This window comes from Euprymna scolopes, chromosome 30 (assembly GCF_053919585.1).
Source record: "Euprymna scolopes isolate OS-2025 chromosome 30, ASM5391958v1, whole genome shotgun sequence".
NCBI classification, from domain to species: Eukaryota; Metazoa; Mollusca; class Cephalopoda; order Sepiida; family Sepiolidae; genus Euprymna; species Euprymna scolopes.
Window position 1 is genome coordinate 94,102,803 of NC_136511.1, and position 26,469 is coordinate 94,129,271.

At 26.4% G+C, this 26,469-nt stretch overlaps 1 protein-coding gene across 5 annotated transcripts in view; it reads right to left on the minus strand.

Moving 5' to 3' along the window:
• Nucleotides 1-2,746: 2,746 nt before the first annotated feature.
• LOC145254891 (uncharacterized) overlaps nt 2,747-26,469 on the minus strand; it is a 223,877-nt gene continuing 200,154 nt past the window's right edge. For 3 of the 5 annotated variants that reach the window (XM_080113805.1, XM_080113807.1, XM_080113806.1), the window contains one exon: nt 2,747-25,058. In XM_080113805.1, the coding sequence (XP_079969931.1) occupies nt 24,367-25,058 (692 nt within the window). In that variant the 3' untranslated portion in view covers nt 2,747-24,366. Of the gene's footprint in view, nt 25,082-26,469 lie in introns of all 5 variants that reach the window. The other 2 variants (XM_080113808.1, XR_013863829.1) reach the window with 2 other exon arrangements.

The following is a 26,469-nucleotide window of genomic DNA, read 5'->3' on the forward strand; positions in this document are numbered from 1 at the left end:
ACTGATGATTTCTATTTTTAAACTTTTTTGATGTTATTGATGATTTCTATTTTTTATAACTTTTCTTGCTGTTATTGATGATTTCTATTTTTTAAACATTTTCTTGCTGTTATTGATGATTTCTATTTTTTTTAAACTTTTCTTGCTGTTATTTATGATTTCTATTTTTTTAAACACTTTTCTTGCCGTTATTGATGATTTCTATATTTTTTAAATTTTCTTGCTGTTATTGATGATTTCTATTTTTTTTTAAACTTTTCTTGCTATTATTGATGATTTTTATTTTCTTAAACATTTTCTTGATGTTATTGATGATTTCTATTTTTTTAAACATTTTCTTGGTGTTACTGATGATTTCTATTTTTTTTAACTGTTCTTGATGTTATTGATGATTTCTATGTTTTAAAATTTTCTTGCTGTTATTGATGATTTCAATATTTTTTAAATTTTCTTGCTGTTATTGATGATATCTATTTTTAAAAAAATTTTCTTGCTGTTCTTGATGATTTCTATTTTTTTAAATTTTTCTTGCTGTTATTGATGTTTTCTATTTTTTAAAAACTTTTCTTGCTGTTATTGATTCCTATTTTTTTTAATTTTCTTGCTGTTATTGATGATTTCTATATTTTTACAAACTTTTCTTACTGTTATTGATGATTTCTATATTTTTACAAACTTTTCTTACTGTTATTGATGATTTCTATTTTTTTTAAAACTTTTCTTGCTGTTATTGTTATTTCTATTTTTTTTTTAATTTTCTTGCTGTTATTGATGCTTCTTATTTTTTAAAAATTTTCTTGGTGTTCTTGATAATTTCTATTTTTTTTTTAAATTTTCTTGCTGTTATTGATGATTTCTATTTTTTTTTAATTTTCTTGCTGGTGTTGATGATTTCTATTTTTTACAACTTTTCTTTCTGTTATTCATGATTTCTATTTTTTTTAAAAACTTTTCCTGCTGTTATGGATGATTTGTATTTTTTAAAAAACTTTTCTTGCTGTTATTGATAATTTCTATTTTTTTTAAATAACTTTTCCCGCTGTTATTGATGCTTTCTGTTTTTAAAAACTTTTCTTGCTGTTATTGATAATTTCTATTCTTTTAAAACTTTTCTTGCTTTTATTGATGAATCTTATTTTTTTTAATTTTCTTGCTGTTATTTATCATTTCTATTTTTTTAAACACTTTTCTGGCTGTTACTGATTATTTCTTTGTTTTTTAAACTTTTCTTGCTGTTATTGATTATTTCTATTCTTCAAACATTTTCTTGCTGTTATTGATGATTTCTATTTTTTAAAAAACTTTTATTGATATTACTGATGATTTCTATTTTTTTAAAACTTTTCTTCCTGTCCTGTATGATTTCTATTTTTTTAAAGATTTTCTTGCTGGTATTGATCATTTCTATTTTTTTAAAAACTTTTCTTGCTGTTATTGATGATTTCTATTTTTTTCACATTTTCTTGCTGTTATTGATGATTTCTTTATTTTTTACATTTTCTTGCTGTTATTGATGATTTCTATTTTTTTTTACTTTTCTTGCTGTTATTTATGATTTCTATTTTTTTAAAACTTTTCTTGATGTTATTGATCATTTCTATATTTTTTTAATTCTCTTGCTGTTATTGATGATTTCTATTTCTTAAAAACTTTTCTTGCTGTTACTGATGATTTCTCTTCTTTTAAACTTTTCTTGCTGTTATTGATAATTTCAATTTCAATTTTTTTATACTTTTTCCGCTGTTATATATGCTTTCTATTTTTTATTTAATTTTCCTGCTGTTATTGATGATTTGTATTTTTTTACAAAACTTTTGTTGTTATTGATGATGTCTATTTTTAAAATTTTCTTGCTGTTATTGATGATTTCTATTTTTTTAAATTGTCTTGCTGTTATTGATGCTTTCTATTTTTTAAAAACTTATCTTGCTGTTATTGATTTCTATTTTGTAAACTTTTTTTGCTGTTATTGATGATTTCTATTTTTTTAAAAACCTTTCTTGATGTTACTGATGATTTCTATTTTTAAACTTTTTTGCTGTTATTGATGATTTCTATTTTTTAAACATTTTCTTGCTGTTATTGATGATTTCTATTTTTTAAACATTTTCTTGCTGTTATTGATGATTTCTATTTTTTAAAAACTTTTCTTGTTGTTATTTATGATTTCTATTTTTTTAAAAACTTTTCTTGCTATTATTTATGATTTCTATTTTTTTAAACATTTTCTTGGTGTTACTGATGATTTCTATTTTTTTAAACTTTTCTTGCTGTTATTGATGATTTCTATTTTTTTAAACTTTTCTTGCTGTTATTGATGATTTCTATTTTTTTAAACTTTTCTTGCTATTATTGATGATTTCTATTTTCTTAAACATTTTCTTGATGTTATTGATGATTTCTATTTTTTTAAACATTTTCTTGGTGTTACTGATGATTTCTATTTTTTGAAAATTTTCTTGCTGTTATTGATGATTTCAATATTTTTCAAATTTTCTTGCTGTTATTGATGATTTCTATTTTTAAAAAAAATTTCTTGCTGTTCTTGATGATTTCTATTGTTTTAAATTTTTCTTGCTGTTATTGATGTTTTCTATTTTTTAAAAACTTTTCTTGCTGTTATTGATTTCTATTTTTTTTTATTTTCTTGCTGTTGTTGATGCTTCTTATTTTTTAAAAATTTTCTTGGTGTTCTTGATGATTTCTATTTTTTTTAAAATTTTCTTGCTGTTATTGATGATTTCTATTTAAAAAAAAAACTCTTCTCGCTGTTATTGATGATTTCTATTTTTTTAAATTGTCTTGCTGGTATTGATGATTTCTATTTTTTACAACTTTTCTGTCTGTTATTCATGATTTCTATTTTTTTTCCAACTTTTCCGTCTTTTATTGATGATTTGTATTTTGTAAAAAACTTTTCTTGCTGTTATTGATAATTTCTATTTTTTTTTAAACTTTTCTCGCTGTTATTGATGCTTTCTGGTTTTAAAAAATTTTTAAAAATAGAAATTAATAACTTTACTTGCTATTATTTTTTATTTTTTTATTGGAAATTTCTATTTTTTACATTTTCTTGCTGTTATTGATTATTTCTACTTTTTTAACTCTTCTTGCTGTTATTGATGATTTCTATTTTTGAAACATTTTCTTGATGTTATTGATTTCTATTTTTAAACTTTTCTTGATGTTATTGATGATTTCTATGTTTTTAAAAACTTTTCTTGCTGTTATTGATGAATAGTATTTTTTTAAAAACGTTTCTGCTGTTATTGATGATTTCTGTTTTTTTAAAACTTTTCTTGCTGTTATTGATGATGTCTATTTTTTAATTTTCTTGCTGTTATTGATGATTTCTATTTTTTTAAAAACCTTTCTTGCTGTTCGTGGGTATTTCTATTTTTTAAACTTTTCTTGCTGTTATTGATTATTTCTATTTTTTAAATGTTTTTGCTGTTAATGATGATTTTTATTTTTTTAAAAATTGTCTTGCTGTTATTGATGATTTCTATTTCTTAAAACTTTTCTTGCTGTTATTGATGATTTCTATTTTTTAAACGTTTTCTTGCTGTTATTGATGATTTCTATTTTTTACACACCTTTCTTGATGTTATTGATGATTTCTATTTTTTTTTAAACTTCTGTTGCTGTTATTTACGATTTGTATTTTTTTAAAAACTTTTTTTGATTTTACTGATGATTTCTATTTTTTAAACACACTTGTTGCTGTTATTGATGATTTCCATTTTTTAAACATTTTCTTGCTGTTATTGATGATTTCTATTTTTTAAAACTTTTCTTCCTGTTATTGATGATTTCTATTTTTTTTTAAACTTTTCTGGCCGTTACTGATGATTTCTTTGTTTTTTAAACTTTTCTTGCTGTTATTGATGATTTCTATTCCTTAAGCATTTTCTTGCTGTTATTGATGATTTTTATTATTTTTTTAAACTTTTATTGATATTACTGATGGTTTCTATTTTTTTAAAATTTTCTTGATGTTATTGATGATTTTTATTTATTTAAACTTTTATTGCTGTTATTGATGATTTTTATTTTTTTAAACTTTTATTGCTGTTACTGATGATTTCTATTTTTTAAAACTTTTCTTGCTGTTATTGATGATTTCTATATTGTTTAAATTTTCTTGCTGTTATTGATGTTTTCTATTTTTTAAAAACTTTTCTTGCTGTTATTGATTTCTATTTTTTTAAATTTTCTTGCTGCTATTGACGATTTCTATTTTTGTTTTAAACTTTTCTTGCTGTTATTTATGATTTCTATATTTTTAAAATTTTCTTGCTGTTATTGTTATTTCTATTTTTTTAAAATTTTCTTGCTGTTATTGATGCTTCTTATTTTTGTAAAAATTTTCTTGGTGTTTTTGATGATTTCTATTTTTTAAAAAACTTTTCTCGCTGTTATTGATGATTTCTATTTTTTAAAAAATTCTTGCTGGTATTGATGATTTCTTTTTTTAAAAACTTTTCTTTCTGTTATTCATGATTTCTATTTTTTTCAACTTTTCCTGCTGTTATTGATGATTTGTATTTTGTAAAATCTTTTCTTGCTGTTATTGATAATTTCTATTTTTTTTTAAAAATTTTCTCGCTGTTATTGATGCTTTCTGTTTTTAAAAAAAATTCTTGCTGTTATTGATAATTTCTATTCTTTTAAAACTTTTCTGGCTTTTATTGATGATTTCTATTTTTTTAAAACTTTTCTTCCTGTTATTGATGATTTCTATTTTTTTAAAAACTTTTCTGGCTGTTACTGATGATTTCTTTTTTTTTTAAAACTTTTCTTGCTGTTATTGATGATTTCTATTTTTTTAACATTTTCTTGCTGTTATTTATGATTTCTATTTTTTTTTAAACTTTTCTTGCTATTATTGATGATTTCTATATTTTTTAAATTTTCTTGCTGTTATTGATGATTTCTATTTCTTAAAAACTTTTCTTGCTGTTACTGATGATTTCTATTCTTTTAAACCTTTCTTGCTGTTATTGATAATTTCAATTTCTAATTTTTTTTAATACTTTTTCGGCTGTTATATATGTTTATATTAATTTTCCTGCTGGTATTGATGATTTGTATTTTTTTTTAAAACTTTTCTTGTTGTTATTGATGATTTCTATTTTTAAAATTTTCTTGCTGTTATTGATGATTTCTATTTTTTTAAATTGTCTTGCTGTTATTGATGCTTTCTATTGTTTAAAAACTTATCTTGCTGTTATTGATTTCTATTTTTTTAAATTTTCTCGCTGTTATTGATGATTTCTATTTTTTTTAGAAACTTTTCTTGCTGTTATTGATGATTTCTATATTGTTTAAATTTTCTTGCTGTTATTGATGTTTTCTATTTTTTAAAAACTTTTCTTGCTGTTATTGATTTCTATTTTTTTAAATTTTCTTGCTGCTATTGACGATTTCTATTTTTGTTTTAAACTTTTCTTGCTGTTATTTATGATTTCTATATTTTTAAAATTTTCTTGCTGTTATTGTTATTTCTATTTTTTTAAAATTTTCTTGCTGTTATTGATGCTTCTTATTTTTGTAAAAATTTTCTTGGTGTTTTTGATGATTTCTATTTTTTAAAAAACTTTTCTCGCTGTTATTGATGATTTCTATTTTTTAAAAAATTCTTGCTGGTATTGATGATTTCTTTTTTTAAAAACTTTTCTTTCTGTTATTCATGATTTCTATTTTTTTCAACTTTTCCTGCTGTTATTGATGATTTGTATTTTGTAAAATCTTTTCTTGCTGTTATTGATAATTTCTATTTTTTTAAAAAAATTTTCTCGCTGTTATTGATGCTTTCTGTTTTTAAAAAAAATTCTTGCTGTTATTGATAATTTCTATTCTTTTAAAACTTTTCTGGCTTTTATTGATGATTTCTATTTTTTTAAATTTTCTTGCTGTTATTGATGATTTCTATTTTTTTAAAACTTTTCTTCCTGTTATTGATGATTTCTATTTTTTTAAAAACTTTTCTGGCTGTTACTGATGATTTCTTTTTTTTTTAAAACTTTTCTTGCTGTTATTGATGATTTCTATTTTTTTAACATTTTCTTGCTGTTATTTATGATTTCTATTTTTTTTTTAACTTTTCTTGCTATTATTGATGATTTCTATATTTTTTAAATTTTCTTGCTGTTATTGATGATTTCTATTTCTTAAAAACTTTTCTTGCTGTTACTGATGATTTCTATTCTTTTAAACCTTTCTTGCTGTTATTGATAATTTCAATTTCTAATTTTTTTTAATACTTTTTCGGCTGTTATATATGTTTATATTAATTTTCCTGCTGGTATTGATGATTTGTATTTTTTTTTAAAACTTTTCTTGTTGTTATTGATGATTTCTATTTTTAAAATTTTCTTGCTGTTATTGATGATTTCTATTTTTTTAAATTGTCTTGCTGTTATTGATGCTTTCTATTGTTTAAAAACTTATCTTGCTGTTATTGATTTCTATTTTTTTAAATTTTCTCGCTGTTATTGATGATTTCTATTTTTTTTAGAAACTTTTCTCGCTGTTATTGATGATTTCTATTTTTTAAAACTTTTCTTTCTGTTATTCATGATTTCTATTTTTTTTAACTTTTCCTGCTGTTATTGATTATTTGTATTTTGTAAAAAAAACTTTTCTTGTTGTTATTGATAATTTCTATTTTTTTTTAAAACTTTTCTCGCTGTAATTGATGCTTTCTGGTTTTAAAAAATTTTCTTGCTGTTATTGATAATTTCTATTATTTTAAAACTTTTCTTGCTTTTATTGATGATTTCTATTTTTTAAAACTTTTCTTGCTGTTATTGATGATTTCTATTTTTTAAACTTTTCTGTCTGGGTTTTTTTTTGTTACATAGGCATCACCACATTATCAAGGCCAAGAGGCCACACAAAGATAAGGGTTAAAGAGTGTACAGTAGAAATTGGACAATATAGTAATCATTAGTAATGAAAATTTGGTAAATTTGATAACTTATATGGAATGGCTAATCAAGAACTTATTTACGTTAGACTTGAAGACAACCATATTGTAGTCAGCTGGAAAGCAGGAAAACGGAAGACAATTTCACAGGCGTGCAGTTCTAAGAAAGAAGCTTTGTTCATGGAATCTCTGTTTAGGTTTAAGCACAGATAAAGAGTGGGGGGAATTATTGATCGTGTTTACAGCTAGACGAGTGTTTCTTGTGAAAGTTTGGCGAGGGGGGACCATAGATTGAAGCTCAGTCGAACACTTTCCATGAAAATAACGATACATCAGAGACAAACTCGCAACATCTCTTCCGTGAGAAAGAGGTTGCAAGGAAGAGAAAAGGACATCTCCTACGAGGCTACGAAGTCTATTCTGAACTCTATCAAGGCAGGCCAAGTCCTTTCTAGCAGCTCCTGCCCAGACGTGGCAACAGTATTCCATCCTTGGACGTACCTGGCTCTTATATAGATAGAGAATAGCATCAGCAGTGAGATATCTACCGGATCGATAGAAGGATCCCACCATTTTTCCAGCGGCCTTACCAACAGATTTGATGTATGTGTTCCATTATTCAGTTATTGATGATTTCTATTTTTTTTAACTTTTCTTGCTGTTATTGATGCTTTCTATTTTTTTAAAAACTTTTTTTGCTGTTATTTTTATTTGATGATTTCTATTTTTTTTTATTAACTTTTCTTGCTGTTATTGATGATTTCTATTTTTTTAAAAACTTTTCTTGTTGACACTGATGATTTCTATTTTTTTTTAACCTGTGTTGATATTATTGATGATTTCTATTTTTTTAAACTTTTCTTGCTCTTATTGATGATTTCTATATTTTGTAAAACTTTTCTTGCTGTTATTGATGATTTCTATTTTTAAAAAATTTTCTTGCTGTTATTTTTTATTTCGATTTTTTTAGCATTTTCTTGCTGTTATTGATGATTTCTATTTCTTTTTTTTTAACTATTTTTGCTGTTATGGATGATTCTATTTTTTAAACATTTTCTTGCTGTTATTGATAATTTCTATTTTTTAAAAAACTTTTCTGGCTGTTACTGATGATTTCTATGTTAAAAACTTTTCTTGCTGTTATTGATGATTTCTATTTTTGAAACATTTTTTTGCTGTTATTGATGATTTCTATTTTTTTAAACTTTTCCTGATGTTATTGATGATTTCTATTTCTTAAAAACTTTTCTTGCTGTTATTGATGATTTCTATTTTTTTACACACCTTTCTTGATGTTATTGATGATTTCAATTTTTTAAACTTTTCCTGATGTTATTTATGATTTCTATTTCTTAAAAACTTTTCTTGCTGTTACTGATGATTTCTATCAATAACAGCAAGAAAGGTTTAAAAGAGTAATTTCAATTTCTATTTTTTTAATACTTTTTCGGCTGTTATATATGTTTATATTAATTTTCCTGCTGTTATTGATGATTTGTATTTTTTTAAAAAACTTTTCTTGTTGTTATTGATGATTTCTATTTTTAAAATTTTCTTGCTGTTATTGATGATTTCTATTTTTTTAAATTGTCTTGCTGTTATTGATGCTTTCTATTGTTTAAAAACTTATCTTGCTGTTATTGATTTCTATTTTTAAAATTTTCTTGCTGTTATTGATGATTTCTATTTTTTAAAACTTTTCTTTCTGTTATTCATGATTTCTATTTTTTTTTTTAAACTTTTCCTGCTGTTATTGATGATTTGTATTTTGTAAAAAAACTTTTCTTGTTGTTATTGATAATTTCTATTTTTTTTAAGAACTTTTCTCGCTGTTATTGATGCTTTCTGGTTTAAAAAAATTTTCTTGCTGTTATTGATAATTTCTATTATTTTAAAACTTTTCTTGCTTTTATTGATGATTTCTATTTTTTAAACATTTTTCTTGCTGTTGTTGATGATTTCTATTTCTTAAACATTTTTCTTGCTGTTATTGATGATTTCTATTTTTGAAACATTTTCTTGATGTTATTGATTTCTATTTTTAAACTTTTCTTGATGTTATTGATGATTTCTATGTTTTTAAAAACTTTTCTTGCTGTTATTGATTAATAGTATTTTTTTTAAAAACGTTTCTGCTGTTATTGATGATTTCTGTTTTTTTAAAACTTTTCTTGCTGTTATTGATGATGTCTATTTTTTAATTTTCTTGCTGTTATTGATGATTTCTATTCTTTTAAAACTTTTCTTGCTGTTCGTGGGTATTTCTATTTTTTAAACTTTTCTTGCTGTTATTGATGATTTCTTTTTTTAAACATTTTCTGGCTGTTATTGATGATTTTTATTTGTTTTTAAAACTTTTCTTTATGTTACTGATGATTTCTATTTTTTTTAACTTTTCTTGCTGCTATTGATGATTTCTATATTTTTAACATTTTCTGTTATTGATGATTTCTGTTTTTTAAAAAACTTTTCATTATGTTATTGATGATTTCTATTTTTTTAAACATTTTCTTGCTGTTATTGATGATTTCTATTTTTTTACACACCTTTCTTGCTGTTATTGATGATTTCTATTTTTTTACACACCTTTCTTGATGTTATTGACGATTTGTATTTTTTTAAAAACTTTTTCTGATGTTACTAATGATTTCTATTTTTTAAAAACACTTGTTGCTGTTATTGATGATTTCTATTTTTTAAACATTTTCTTACTGTTATTGATGATTTCTATTTTTTAAAAATTTTCTTGCTGTTATTGATGATTTCTATTTTTTAAAACTTTTCTTGCTGTTATTGATGATTTCTATTTTTTTGAACTTTTCTGTCTGGGTTTTTTTTTTGTTACATAGGCATCACCACATTATCAAGGCCAAGAGGCCACTCAAGGATAAGGGTTAAAGAGTGTACAGTAAAAATTGGACATTATAGTAATCATTAGTAATGTAAATTTGGTAAAGTTGATAACTTATATGGAACGGCTCATCAAGAACTTATTTGCGTTAGACTTGAAGACAACCATATTGTAGTCAGCCGGAAAGCAGGAAAACGGAAGACAATTCCACAAGCGTGCAGTTCTGAGAAAAAAACCTTGTTCATGGAATCTACGTTTAGGTTTAGGCACAGATAAAGAGTGGGGGGAATTATTGATAGTGTTTTCAGCTAGACGAGTGTTTCTTGTGAAAGTTTGGCGAGGGGGGACTATAGATTGGAGCTCATTCGAACACTTTCCATGAAAATAACGATACATCAGAGACAAACTCGCAACATCTCGTCTGTGAGATAAAGGTTGTAAGGAAGAGAAAAGGGCATCTCCTACGAGGCTACGAAGTCTATTCTGAACTCTATCAAGGCAGGCCCAGTCCTTTCTAGCAGCTCCTGCCCAGATGTGGCAACAGTATTCCATCCTTGGACGTACCTGGCTCTTATATAGAGAGAGAATAGCATCAGCAGTGAGATATCTACCGGATCGATAGAAGGATCCCACTATTTTTCCAGCGGCCTTACCAACAGATTTGATGTACGTGTTCCATTATTCAGTTATTGATGATTTCTATTTTTTTTTTAACTTTTCTCTCTGTTATTGATGATTTCTATATTTTTTAAACATTTCCTTGCTGTTATTGATGCTTTCTATTTTTTTTTATTAACTTTTCTTGCTGTTATTGATGATTTCTATTTTTTAAACTTTTCATGCTGTTATTGATGATTTCTATTCTTTTAAAAACTTCTCTTGTCATTGATGATTTCTATTTTTTTAAACATTTTCTTGGTGTTACTGATGATTTCTATTTTTTTTAACTGTTCTTGATGTTATTGATGATTTCTATGTTTTAAAATTTTCTTGCTGTTATTGATGATTTCAATATTTTTTAAATTTTCTTGCTGTTATTGATGATATCTATTTTTAAAAAAATTTTCTTGCTGTTCTTGATGATTTCTATTTTTTTAAATTTTTCTTGCTGTTATTGATGTTTTCTATTTTTTAAAAACTTTTCTTGCTGTTATTGATTCCTATTTTTTTTAATTTTCTTGCTGTTATTGATGATTTCTATATTTTTACAAACTTTTCTTACTGTTATTGATGATTTCTATTTTTTTTAAAACTTTTCTTGCTGTTATTGTTATTTCTATTTTTTTTTTAATTTTCTTGCTGTTATTGATGCTTCTTATTTTTTAAAAATTTTCTTGGTGTTCTTGATAATTTCTATTTTTTTTTAAAATTTTCTTGCTGTTATTGATGATTTCTATTTTTTTTTAATTTTCTTGCTGGTGTTGATGATTTCTATTTTTTACAACTTTTCTTTCTGTTATTCATGATTTCTATTTTTTTTAAAAACTTTTCCTGCTGTTATGGATATTTTGTATTTTTTAAAAAACTTTTCTTGCTGTTATTGATAATTTCTATTTTTTTTAAATAACTTTTCCCGCTGTTATTGATGCTTTCTGTTTTTAAAAACTTTTCTTGCTGTTATTGATAATTTCTATTCTTTTAAAACTTTTCTTGCTTTTATTGATGAATCTTATTTTTTTTAATTTTCTTGCTGTTATTTATCATTTCTATTTTTTTAAACACTTTTCTGGCTGTTACTGATTATTTCTTTGTTTTTTAAACTTTTCTTGCTGTTATTGATTATTTCTATTCTTCAAACATTTTCTTGCTGTTATTGATGATTTCTATTTTTTAAAAAACTTTTATTGATATTACTGATGATTTCTATTTTTTTAAAACTTTTCTTCCTGTCCTGTATGATTTCTATTTTTTTAAAGATTTTCTTGCTGGTATTGATCATTTCTATTTTTTTAAAAACTTTTCTTGCTGTTATTGATGATTTCTATTTTTTTCACATTTTCTTGCTGTTATTGATGATTTCTTTATTTTTTACATTTTCTTGCTGTTATTGATGATTTCTATTTTTTTTTACTTTTCTTGCTGTTATTTATGATTTCTATTTTTTTAAAACTTTTCTTGATGTTATTGATCATTTCTATATTTTTTTAATTCTCTTGCTGTTATTGATGATTTCTATTTCTTAAAAACTTTTCTTGCTGTTACTGATGATTTCTCTTCTTTTAAACTTTTCTTGCTGTTATTGATAATTTCAATTTCAATTTTTTTATACTTTTTCCGCTGTTATATATGCTTTCTATTTTTTATTTAATTTTCCTGCTGTTATTGATGATTTGTATTTTTTTACAAAACTTTTGTTGTTATTGATGATGTCTATTTTTAAAATTTTCTTGCTGTTATTGATGATTTCTATTTTTTTAAATTGTCTTGCTGTTATTGATGCTTTCTATTTTTTAAAAACTTATCTTGCTGTTATTGATTTCTATTTTGTAAACTTTTCTTGCTGTTATTGATGATTTCTATTTTTTTAAAAACCTTTCTTGATGTTACTGATGATTTCTATTTTTAAACTTTTTTGCTGTTATTGATGATTTCTATTTTTTAAACATTTTCTTGCTGTTATTGATGATTTCTATTTTTTAAACATTTTCTTGCTGTTATTGATGATTTCTATTTTTTAAAAACTTTTCTTGTTGTTATTTATGATTTCTATTTTTTTAAAAACTTTTCTTGCTATTATTTATGATTTCTATTTTTTTAAACATTTTCTTGGTGTTACTGATGATTTCTATTTTTTTAAACTTTTCTTGCTGTTATTGATGATTTCTATTTTTTTAAACTTTTCTTGCTGTTATTGATGATTTCTATTTTTTTAAACTTTTCTTGCTATTATTGATGATTTCTATTTTCTTAAACATTTTCTTGATGTTATTGATGATTTCTATTTTTTTAAACATTTTCTTGGTGTTACTGATGATTTCTATTTTTTGAAAATTTTCTTGCTGTTATTGATGATTTCAATATTTTTTAAATTTTCTTGCTGTTATTGATGATTTCTATTTTTAAAAAAAATTTCTTGCTGTTCTTGATGATTTCTATATTGTTTAAATTTTCTTGCTGTTATTGATGTTTTCTATTTTTTAAAAACTTTTCTTGCTGTTATTGATTTCTATTTTTTTAAATTTTCTTGCTGCTATTGACGATTTCTATTTTTGTTTTAAACTTTTCTTGCTGTTATTTATGATTTCTATATTTTTAAAATTTTCTTGCTGTTATTGTTATTTCTATTTTTTTAAAATTTTCTTGCTGTTATTGATGCTTCTTATTTTTGTAAAAATTTTCTTGGTGTTTTTGATGATTTCTATTTTTTAAAAAACTTTTCTCGCTGTTATTGATGATTTCTATTTTTTAAAAAATTCTTGCTGGTATTGATGATTTCTTTTTTTAAAAACTTTTCTTTCTGTTATTCATGATTTCTATTTTTTTCAACTTTTCCTGCTGTTATTGATGATTTGTATTTTGTAAAATCTTTTCTTGCTGTTATTGATAATTTCTATTTTTTTAAAAAAATTTTCTCGCTGTTATTGATGCTTTCTGTTTTTAAAAAAAATTCTTGCTGTTATTGATAATTTCTATTCTTTTAAAACTTTTCTGGCTTTTATTGATGATTTCTATTTTTTTAAATTTTCTTGCTGTTATTGATGATTTCTATTTTTTTAAAACTTTTCTTCCTGTTATTGATGATTTCTATTTTTTTTAAAACTTTTCTGGCTGTTACTGATGATTTCTTTTTTTTTTTTAAACTTTTCTTGCTGTTATTGATGATTTCTATTTTTTTAACATTTTCTTGCTGTTATTTATGATTTCTATTTTTTTTTTAACTTTTCTTGCTATTATTGATGATTTCTATATTTTTTAAATTTTCTTGCTGTTATTGATGATTTCTATTTCTTAAAAACTTTTCTTGCTGTTACTGATGATTTCTATTCTTTTAAACCTTTCTTGCTGTTATTGATAATTTCAATTTCTAATTTTTTTTAATACTTTTTCGGCTGTTATATATGTTTATATTAATTTTCCTGCTGGTATTGATGATTTGTATTTTTTTTTAAAACTTTTCTTGTTGTTATTGATGATTTCTATTTTTAAAATTTTCTTGCTGTTATTGATGATTTCTATTTTTTTAAATTGTCTTGCTGTTATTGATGCTTTCTATTGTTTAAAAACTTATCTTGCTGTTATTGATTTCTATTTTTTTAAATTTTCTCGCTGTTATTGATGATTTCTATTTTTTTTAGAAACTTTTCTTGCTGTTATTGATGATTTCTATATTGTTTAAATTTTCTTGCTGTTATTGATGTTTTCTATTTTTTAAAAACTTTTCTTGCTGTTATTGATTTCTATTTTTTTAAATTTTCTTGCTGCTATTGACGATTTCTATTTTTGTTTTAAACTTTTCTTGCTGTTATTTATGATTTCTATATTTTTAAAATTTTCTTGCTGTTATTGTTATTTCTATTTTTTTAAAATTTTCTTGCTGTTATTGATGCTTCTTATTTTTGTAAAAATTTTCTTGGTGTTTTTGATGATTTCTATTTTTTAAAAAACTTTTCTCGCTGTTATTGATGATTTCTATTTTTTAAAAAATTCTTGCTGGTATTGATGATTTCTTTTTTTAAAAACTTTTCTTTCTGTTATTCATGATTTCTATTTTTTTCAACTTTTCCTGCTGTTATTGATGATTTGTATTTTGTAAAATCTTTTCTTGCTGTTATTGATAATTTCTATTTTTTTAAAAAAATTTTCTCGCTGTTATTGATGCTTTCTGTTTTTAAAAAAAATTCTTGCTGTTATTGATAATTTCTATTCTTTTAAAACTTTTCTGGCTTTTATTGATGATTTCTATTTTTTTAAATTTTCTTGCTGTTATTGATGATTTCTATTTTTTTAAAACTTTTCTTCCTGTTATTGATGATTTCTATTTTTTTAAAAACTTTTCTGGCTGTTACTGATGATTTCTATCAATAACAGCAAGAAAGGTTTAAAAGAATAATTTCAATTTCTATTTTTTTAATACTTTTTCGGCTGTTATATATGTTTATATTAATTTTCCTGCTGTTATTGATGATTTGTATTTTTTTAAAAAACTTTTCTTGTTGTTATTGATGATTTCTATTTTTAAAATTTTCTTGCTGTTATTGATGATTTCTATTTTTTTAAATTGTCTTGCTGTTATTGATGCTTTCTATTGTTTAAAAACTTATCTTGCTGTTATTGATTTCTATTTTTAAAATTTTCTTGCTGTTATTGATGATTTCTATTTTTTAAAACTTTTCTTTCTGTTATTCATGATTTCTATTTTTTTTTTTAAACTTTTCCTGCTGTTATTGATGATTTGTATTTTGTAAAAAAACTTTTCTTGTTGTTATTGATAATTTCTATTTTTTTTAAGAACTTTTCTCGCTGTTATTGATGCTTTCTGGTTTAAAAAAATTTTCTTGCTGTTATTGATAATTTCTATTATTTTAAAACTTTTCTTGCTTTTATTGATGATTTCTATTTTTTAAACATTTTTCTTGCTGTTGTTGATGATTTCTATTTCTTAAACATTTTTCTTGCTGTTATTGATGATTTCTATTTTTGAAACATTTTCTTGATGTTATTGATTTCTATTTTTAAACTTTTCTTGATGTTATTGATGATTTCTATGTTTTTAAAAACTTTTCTTGCTGTTATTGATTAATAGTATTTTTTTTAAAAACGTTTCTGCTGTTATTGATGATTTCTGTTTTTTTAAAACTTTTCTTGCTGTTATTGATGATGTCTATTTTTTAATTTTCTTGCTGTTATTGATGATTTCTATTCTTTTAAAACTTTTCTTGCTGTTCGTGGGTATTTCTATTTTTTAAACTTTTCTTGCTGTTATTGATGATTTCTTTTTTTAAACATTTTCTGGCTGTTATTGATGATTTTTATTTGTTTTTAAAACTTTTCTTTATGTTACTGATGATTTCTATTTTTTTTAACTTTTCTTGCTGCTATTGATGATTTCTATATTTTTAACATTTTCTGTTATTGATGATTTCTGTTTTTTAAAAAACTTTTCATTATGTTATTGATGATTTCTATTTTTTTAAACATTTTCTTGCTGTTATTGATGATTTCTATTTTTTTACACACCTTTCTTGCTGTTATTGATGATTTCTATTTTTTTACACACCTTTCTTGATGTTATTGACGATTTGTATTTTTTTAAAAACTTTTTCTGATGTTACTAATGATTTCTATTTTTTAAAAACACTTGTTGCTGTTATTGATGATTTCTATTTTTTAAACATTTTCTTACTGTTATTGATGATTTCTATTTTTTAAAAATTTTCTTGCTGTTATTGATGATTTCTATTTTTTAAAACTTTTCTTGCTGTTATTGATGATTTCTATTTTTTTGAACTTTTCTGTCTGGGTTTTTTTTTTGTTACATAGGCATCACCACATTATCAAGGCCAAGAGGCCACTCAAGGATAAGGGTTAAAGAGTGTACAGTAAAAATTGGACATTATAGTAATCATTAGTAATGTAAATTTGGTAAAGTTGATAACTTATATGGAACGGCTCATCAAGAACTTATTTGCGTTAGACTTGAAGACAACCATATTGTAGTCAGCCGGAAAGCAGGAAAACGGAAGACAATTCCACAAGCGTGCAGTTCTGAGAAAAAAACCTTGTTCATGGAATCTACGTTTAGGTTTAGGCACAGATAAAGAGTGGGGGGAATTATTGATAGTGTTTTCAGCTAGACGAGTGTTTCTTGTGAAAGTTTGGCGAGGGGGGACTATAGATTGGAGCTCATTCGAACACTTTCCATGAAAATAACGATACATCAGAGACAAACTCGCAACATCTCGTCTGTGAGATAAAGGTTGTAAGGAAGAGAAAAGGGCATCTCCTACGAGGCTACGAAGTCTATTCTGAACTCTATCAAGGCAGGCCCAGTCCTTTCTAGCAGCTCCTGCCCAGATGTGGCAACAGTATTCCATCCTTGGACGTACCTGGCTCTTATATAGAGAGAGAATAGCATCAGCAGTGAGATATCTACCGGATCGATAGAAGGATCCCACCATTTTTCCAGCGGCCTTACCAACAGATTTGATGTACGTGTTCCATTATTCAGTTATTGATGATTTCTATTTTTTTTTTAACTTTTCTCTCTGTTATTGATGATTTCTATATTTTTTAAACATTTCCTTGCTGTTATTGATGCTTTCTATTTTTTTTTATTAACTTTTCTTGCTGTTATTGATGATTTCTATTTTTTAAACTTTTCATGCTGTTATTGATGATTTCTATTCTTTTAAAAACTTCTCTTGTCATTGATGATTTCTATTTTTTAAACTTTTCTTGCTATTATTGATGATTTCCATTTTTTAAAAAACTTTTCAGGCTGTTACTGATTATTTCTATTTTTTTCAACTTTTCTTGCTGTTATTGATGATTTCTATTTTTTAAACATTTTTTTAAAACTTTTCTGGCTGTTATTGACGATTTCTATTTTTCTTTTTTAATTTCCCTGCGGTTATTGATGATTTGTATTTTTAAAAAACTTTTCTTGTTGTTTTTGATGATTTCTATATTTTGTAAAACTTTTCTTGCTCTTATTGATGATTTCTATATTTTGTAAAACTTTTCTTGCTGTTATTGATGATTTCTATTTTTAAAACATTTTCTTACTGTTATTGATTATTTCTTTTTTTTTTTTTAACTTTTCTTGCTGTTATTTTTTATTTCGATTTTTTTAGCATTTTCTTGCTGTTACTGATGATTTCTATTTCTTTTTTTTAACTATTTTTGCTGTTATGGATGATTTCTATTTTTTAAACATTTTCTTGCTGTTATTGATGATTTCTATTTTTTAAAAAACTTTTCTGGCTGTTACTGATGATTTCTATGTTAAAAACTTTTCTTGCTGTTATTGATGATTTCTATTTTTGAAACATTTTTTTGCTGTTATTGATGATTTCTATTTTTTTACACACCTTTCTTGATGTTATTGATGATTTCTATTTTTTAAAACTTTTCTTGCTATTATTGATGATTTCTATTTTTTTTTTTACTTTTCTTGCTATTATTGATGATTTCTATTTCTTAAAAACTTTTCTTGCTGTTACTGATGATTTCTATCAATAACAGCAAGAAAGGTTTAAAAGAATAATTTCAATTTCTATTTTTTTTAATACTTTTTCGGCTGTTATATATGTTTATATTAATTTTCCTGCTGTTATTGATGATTTGTATTTTTTTAAAAAACTTTTCTCGCTGTTATTGATGCTTTCTGGTTTTAAAAAATTTTCTTGCTGTTATTGATAATTTCTATTTTTTTAAAACTTTTCTTGCTTTTATTGATGATTTCTATTTCTTAAACATTTTTCTTGCTGTTATTGATGAATAGTATTTTTTTTAAAAACGTTTCTGCTGTTATTGATGATTTCTGTTTTTTTAAAACTTTTCTTGCTGTTATTGATGATGTCTATTTTTTTAATTTTCTTGCTGTTATTGATGATTTCTATTTTTTTAAAACTTTTCTTGCTGTTCGTGGGTATTTCTATTTTTTAAACTTTTCTTGCTGTTATTGATGATTTCTTTTTTTAAACATTTTCTGGCTGTTATTGATGATTTCTATTTTTTTTAAACATTTTCTTGCTGTTATTGATGATTTCTATTTTTTTACACACCTTTCTTGATGTTATTGATGATTTCTATTTTTTTTTAAACTTCTCTTGCTGTTATTGACGATTTGTATTTTTTTAAAAACTTTTTTTGATGTTACTGATGATTTCTATTTTTTAAAAACACTTGTTGCTGTTATTGATGATTTCTATTTTTTAAACATTTTCTTGCTGTTATTGATTTCTATTTTTTAAAAATTTTCTTGCTGTTATTGATGATTTCTATTTTTTAAAAATTTTCTTGCTGTTATTGATGATTTCTATTTTTGTGAACTTTTCTGTCTGGGTTTTTTTTTTGTTACATAGGCATCACCACATTATCAAGGCCAAGAGGCCACTCAAGGATAAGGGTTAAAGAGTGTACAGTAGAAATTGGACATTATAGTAATCATTAGTAATGAAAATTTGGTAAAGTTGATAACTTATATGGAACGGCTCATCAAGAACTTATTTACGTTAGACTTGAAGACAACCATATTGTAGTCAGCCGGAAAGCAGGAAAACGGAAGACAATTCCACAAGCGTGCAGTTCTGAGAAAAAAACCTTGTTCATGGAATCTACGTTTAGGTTTAGGCACAGATAAAGAGTGGGGGGAATTATTGATAGTGTTTTCAGCTAGACGAGTGTTTCTTGTGAAAGTTTGGCGAGGGGGGACCATAGATTGAAGCTCAGTCGAACACTTTCCATGAAAATAACGATACATCAGAGACAAACTCGCAACATCTCTTCTGTGAGATAAAGGTTGTAAGGAAGAGAAAAGGGCATCTCCTACGAGGCTACGAAGTCTATTTTGAACTCTATCAAGTCAGGCCAAGTCCTTTCTAGCAGCTCCTACCCAGATGTGGCAACAGTATTCCATCCTTGGACGTACCTGGCTCTTATATAGAGAGAGAATAGCATCAGCAGTGAGATATCTACCGGATCGATAGAAAGATCACACCATTTTTTCAGCGGCCTTGGCAACAGATTTGATGTACGTGTTCCATTTAAGATCAGGAGTAATGGTCAAGCCAAGAAGTTTGTCAAAACTTGAGGCCTCCTGAAGACGAGAGCCATTCATTTCAATTGATGTCAGATGTGGATCAGAATGTTGATGATGTAAAGAGAGAAGCTTGGTTTTAGATGCATTAAAAGTAACCAACCCCATTGTACTACGTGCTCAAGATCAGAGGAGAGAGAATTTGAGAGAACTTGGTCGTTTACTGTCTTAGATGTGCTACCATAAATGGTAGTGTCGTCAGCATAGATGTCTACAAATGATGTAAGGATGTGATTTGGAAGATCATTAATGTAGATCAGGAAAAGAGTTGGGCCCAGGATGGACCCCTGAGGGACACCGGCATTAATACTGTGAGCTTCTGATTTTTGCCCCTCAACTACTACTCTTATGAACCTATCAGAAAGAAATGATTTAATAATTGAGAAGACTTTTCCAGCTATACCATAGCTAGAGATCTTATGAAGTAAACCTTTATGCCATACCCTATCAAAGGCCTTAGATATGTCAAGAGCAATTGCCCTAGAAAGGTTGCCTCCGTCGAGAGATTTGCTAATCCTATGAGATATAACTGTAAGCACATCTGCTGTAGATCTAGCAGAACGGAAACCATATTGAGTGTCACTAGGAAGGTTATTTTTGTTGAGATGGTTGATTACTTCTGTATTTAATACAGATTCCAGCAACTTACTCATGACGCACAGGAGACTTATTGGCCTGTACTGAGAGGGGGATGAGCGATCACCTGAATTCTTAAATACAGGGCATACTGATGAAATTTTCCAGGGAGATGGGAAACTATTCTCCTTAAGACAACATTTAAACAGTTTTGTAAGTATGGGCGCTAGTTCAGGTTGAAGTTTTTTGAGTACAATAATTGGAATACCGTCAGGGCCAGTTGCTTTACTGGAATCAAGGTTTTTGATTAGCTTGGCAACATCACGTACAGATATTCGTATATCACATAGCATGTTTTCTGATACAGGAGGAAATATTGGGGGTTGGCAGCCTTGATCGCAAAGGGTAGAATTAGCTGCGAAGTTCTTGACAAAGAGTTTGGCTTTGTCTGATGCTGACGAGATTACCTCAGGTCCATTTATGATAGTTGGGATGGAGCACACACTTCTGTTCAGGATTCTGTTTGCTATTTGCCAAAACTGGTGGGAACCAAACCGCTGCTCAGCTACTTTGGACTTAACAGATAGAGCATACAACTCTCTTGCATTCTTTATTACTTTCTTACAATGGTTGCTGGCAGTCCGAAAGCGGCTTTAGTTTTCATGCATCTATTACGTTGGAAACAGTGGAAAAAGTGATTTCTGTGCGCAATGGCAGCAGCACATTCTGGAGAGAACCATGGCTGGCTGTTAGGTTTTTGCTGAAACTTTTTCGAGGGTATGAAACGGTCAATACCTACAATTAACCATTCTGTCAGGTCTAATACTATAGAGGACACATCCTTTTTAAACATGGAATGCAGAGGTAGATCAGTTATAAATGTACGGAAGCTATCCCAGTCAGCCTTAGTGTATCGATATACTGTACCATGGAGAGGTACGTCTGGGGACTTATTACATTTCATTTTTATCTTAATTGATACAACAGAGTGGTCGGAAGAGCCAAGAGGCGACAGAACAGAAACTGAACATAGTTCAGGGCAAGTTGTGAAAAAAAGGTCTAGTAGGCTCGCATACTGGCCATCATTGTCGGGCACACGGGTGGGTTCCTGAACAATCTGAGTGAGGTCATAGGTAATGGAGAAATCATGATTTCTATTTTTTTTTAAAACTTTTCTTGCTGTTATTGATGATTTCTATTTTTTCTTAAATTTTCTTGATGTTACTGATGATTTCTATGTTTTTTTAATTTTCTGGCTGTTATTGATGATTTCTATTTTTTTAGTATGTTTTGCTGTTATTGATGATGTCTATTTTTTTAAACTTTTCTTGATGTTATTGATTATTTCCATTTTTTATAAACTTTTCTTAATGTTATTGATGATTTCTATTTTTTAAAACTTTTCTGGCTGTTATTGACGATTTCTATTTTTTTTTTTAATTTGCCTGCAGTTTTTGATGATTCGTATTGTGTTAAAAACTTTTCTTGTTATTGATGATTTCTATTTTTTAAACTTTTCTTGCTGTTATTGATGATTTCTATATTTTTTAACTTGATGATTTTAAAAAAATTTTTAAAACTTTTCTTGCTGCTATTGATGATTTCGATTTTTGTAAATTTTATTTCTGTTATTGATGATTTCTATTTTTTATAAATTTTCTTGCTTTTATTGATTTCTATTTTTTAAAACTTTTCCTGCTGTTATTGATTATTTCTGTTTTTTAAAAACTTTTCTTGCTGTTATTGACGATTTCTATTTTTTAAAAACTTTTCTTGCTGTTATTGATGATTTATTTTTTTTTTTAAACTTTTCGTTATTGATGATTTCTATTCGGAAAAAAAAATATCAATGTGATGAAACTTTCGCTGATGAGGATCAGCGGATGAGGATAAGAACAACATTAAAATTCTCATAATCTGTGAAGGATTTCATCTTCAAGGACTGAGAGCAGAACAGATTGGGAAAACTATAGAACAGAAATCTAAACGCAATCCAAGTTTTATTTTAAATTTCTCTGAAGTTCATCAATAATTTTATGATTCTGTTGGAAATGAAAGTTTTAGCATTTTTGCTTTTGTTGCTATTGCTTGCGTTTCATTTTCGAATAACAGCAAAAAATAAATAACTGCTACAAGTTCGTTTGTTTGGAGAAAACCCGACAATAACAACAAAATACAAGAAATATTCCAATACTCTTTGCCAAAATTGTCACCCTCTTCCTGTTCCACACTTTGTATTTCTTTCTTTTTTTGGTTGTCATCTATATATTAATAGTGTGTGTCATGTATTTTGTGTGTGTCAAATTTACATCCAAATGACTGTCCTTTAATTGTTTATGGACTTTCATTTCTTGTAATAAATAATTTTACCAAGAATTTCTCATAAGATTTGTTTTTTTGGTTTCAGTTTTGATTGTAGCTGATGGCACTCAAGTCATTTATTTTTTAAATAATTTTACCAACAATTCTTTATAAGTTTTGGTTTCGATTATAGCTGATGACACTCCAGTTATATATATGTGTGTGTGTATATACGTTTTATTTTTTATTACCATATCTTTCTGTTAAGTTACATTATTGTTTCAGCTACTTGGCCGTTTTTTTGGTCGTTTTGTAGCTGAAACAATAATGTAACTTAACAGAAAGATACGGTAATAAAAAATAAAATGCATATCTGCTCTACAACGGTCTTGAGCACTTTCTTCAGTTTTTATTAATTACCATTTCCACTAAACTATATATATATATATATATATATACATATATATACACATTTTCATAAGTTTTGGTTTCGATTCAAGCTGATGCCCCCAAGTCATATGGATATGGATATATTTTTATATTTTTGAAATCGCAACTATATAATATATAAAAATCGGAAGAACATTAACTATAAATAATATATATGAACTCTATTAACTAGAAATAATATATATGAAACCTGCAAGAATTAAAATATCATATTTAAGTGTACTTTACGACCGAGGTATACTGGACGACCCTGCTGGCTTTTGAAGTTTTAACAAAAGAGCTACTACAATATAAGAGCATCTCCATTTACGTTGATTATCTCCAGAATGCCAACATCAATATATTACATATGAATGAGTCCCCTGTGGAATTTTCACATGTCCCGCTAGTTTGATAATAATATGCTAAGAGAATCCTAGCATCTTTTATCGTAAAATTTTAATTGCTGTAATGAAAAATTTAGGTAGACTACACTCAGTTACATACATAAATATACACATTCACAGGATTTATTTTACCAAAAATTTTATTTTCATTGTAGTATATTGATAAAATCACTACAGTATTTTGCTTTTTATGAAATAAAAATGGCAGTTGGTGCAGTTGTTAGACATTTTTGTTTGAGAAAATGGTGTTTTTAATTAAAAGTTTTATAAATAATGATATTTGGAAGACAATGGAAGAGATTTAGTAATTGAAAAATAATATGGTTTTCATAAAAGCAAAAAAAAATAATGTGGTTGTTGTGATGCATTTTCATAAAAGCAAAGAAAAATATTGTGGTTGTTGTGATGCATTTTCATAAAAGCAGAAAGAAATATTGTGGTTGTTGTGATGCATTTTCATAAAAGCAAAAAAAAAATATTGTGGTTGTTGCGATGCATTTTCATAAAAGCAAAAAAAAAAAATAATGTGGTTGTTGCGATGCATTTTCATAAAAGCAAAAAAAAAAATAATGTGGTTGTTGTGATGCATTTTTATAAAAGCAAAAAAAAAAAAAAATAATGTTGTTGTGATGCATTTTCATAAAAGCAAAAAAAAAATATTGTGGTTGTTGTGATGCATTTTCATAAAAGCAAAAAAAAATATTGTGGTTGTTGTGATGCATTTTCATAAAAGCAAAAAAAATATTGTGGTTGTTGTGATGCATTTTCATAAAAGCAAAAAAAAATATTGTGGTTGTTGTGATGCATTTTCATGAATACAAAAAAAAAAATAATGTTGTTGTGATGCATTTTCATAAAAGCAAAAAAAATATATTTACTAATGCATAGTAACTACAACCTTATTTAAAGCTTTTAGAAAATGAATGAATCTTGACAAATAGGCACTTATTTTTCTTCATTTGTTAAAAATTTAGATTTATAATTAATCATGTTATTTTAGCAATCCTATAAAAATGATATGAAATTTTTTAGAAAATTATCCATAAAACTTTTTACAATTATCACCTGTTGAACATATTATATCATAGCATCACACGTCATCCTTCTTAAATTAACCAGTGTGTCCCTTTTGATACACATTTGGAGACGAACACTTTTGGAACCCATCTCCCCTAGATTGTGCATGTTCACGTCCTGCTTTCTGAGCAGCCACTGTTGCCACCATATCAATTGTGGCGTAATCAATTACAGAACATCTTGAACTTATTGGCTTGTTTTGATGACTGCTAGAATATTGAGAAGAAAGATCAATTTCAGCATAATTTAATTGTTCAATGCATCCTAGTTGTTTAGTATATGGAGAACACGGTGGTGTCATATTGATATTCATATAGCTTGACCTTGCATCTCCGTCAACATCACTTTCATGTCCTAAATTGACATAGGAAGGTTCTATTCTGTGAGATGTCTGCTGAACTGGTGGGGAATAGTAGCCATCAGCAGTCAGTGATGTAATTGGTAATAGATTATCGAATGTGAAGACTAAATTCTGTCGAGGAGATTGTGGGCTGCATGTTGTTTCCAAATTGTAGGGGCTTCCACCTCTCTCACTTTTTCTACGTTCAACAAGTTGATATTCTTTGCCAAATCGAGGTCTCAAAATGGTTGATGCAGGACTGCTTCGCACATTATCCTCACTAATTATATTCTCGGTTGTACATTCAACTGGAGAGGTTTCTCGGGATTGGGAATACTCATCTGCCTTTATCTGCCTCCAACTTGTCAATGTCACATTTTCATCATCTGAAAAATAAAAACATCAAAATCTACAACGTTTGTGTAATATAGGATTATTGGCAATGTAACAATAAAACTAATTCTGTTCAAGCAGAAATTGACAAATTTCTATACAAGATGAAAAAGTTTCAGGAACAAAAGTTTTGTACCTATTTCATTACAAAACAATGTTTCTTTTTGCTATTTAAAAAGTCAAGTCTTAAAAAAAATATACCCCCCCCTCTCTTGCCTAAATGCAAATTGTAGTTTGCTTTCCGTTCTTTATAGAAGTTTGACTTTACTTGAAAGCAATAGTTAAAACAAGCTGGCAGGTCTCAGGATGGAGTGGCACGAAGGATCTTCACAGCTAAGTGGTTTTTCATTCTTTTTCCTTTCTTTACTTTACTAATAAAATACAATAGAAATTAAATAGTTGTATTCTGCCAAAAGATAATTTGTTTCTTTTCTACCATGTAAAGTATGCAGCGGTGTTGTCTGTTTTTGCATGAAAACTAAAATGAAAAATTCTAATGTTATTTTGAATCATTAACATATTTAGTAACCTTTCAATTGTATTTCATACCTTTAAATATAATTAATATATACTAATTTAATGTTTACACCCCATACTTTACCCCCCTCCCCCACTTTCCACTCATAATGAGTGAGGAACCTATCTTTAATTTTATTATAATTTTTTCATGGAGGAGTGAAACTCTTAAGCAGATACTTATCTAACTCAATTAATCCTAACTATCTATGCCGGGGGAGGGGATAGAAATATCTAGTTCAGAAATCAGGTGCAGGGTTACCTCTCTCGGTGCTGATGTACCTCTCATCATGTAATCGCATCAAGTTATCCATCTAGAAGGAAAACTCTGATGTTAAACTTTGTTTGATGCCATGATGTAGTATGATGTCAGTAACAAGAGGAGAGAGACAACCTTTTTACAGCTAGTGATTCAAATAAATTTTTTGTTTATTAGCTAGGCACAGAGGTGTGATCATAGAGACTCAGCAGAGATATCCAGTGTTTAGCATTACATAATATTTATCTGTCATGTATGCTCAGGCGATTGGACTGGGTCACATTTCTCTAACAGGTTTGAGAGTACTAGTTTGACAGTCTGCTGTATTTTGACTGACAGTACAGGAGTCCTAACTCTTTAGTAGCGTTTAGTTGTATAATATCAGGATAGTTGTAGTACCATATTGTGCATGAAAAGAGACTCTGAAACTATCTCAAGTGGGCTTTCCCAACGCCATAATCAATGTGAGTCAGCTGATGATCTACTTGTGTGTGCATGTAATTTGTTCAGCACCTCTCACTCTAAAATTGAAATTATTAAATAAAATGACAGCCAAAACAAAATATGATCAAACCAGACACATAATCAAACAAAACCAATTCACTTCTTTTCGTGAGGCTTGAATTCCA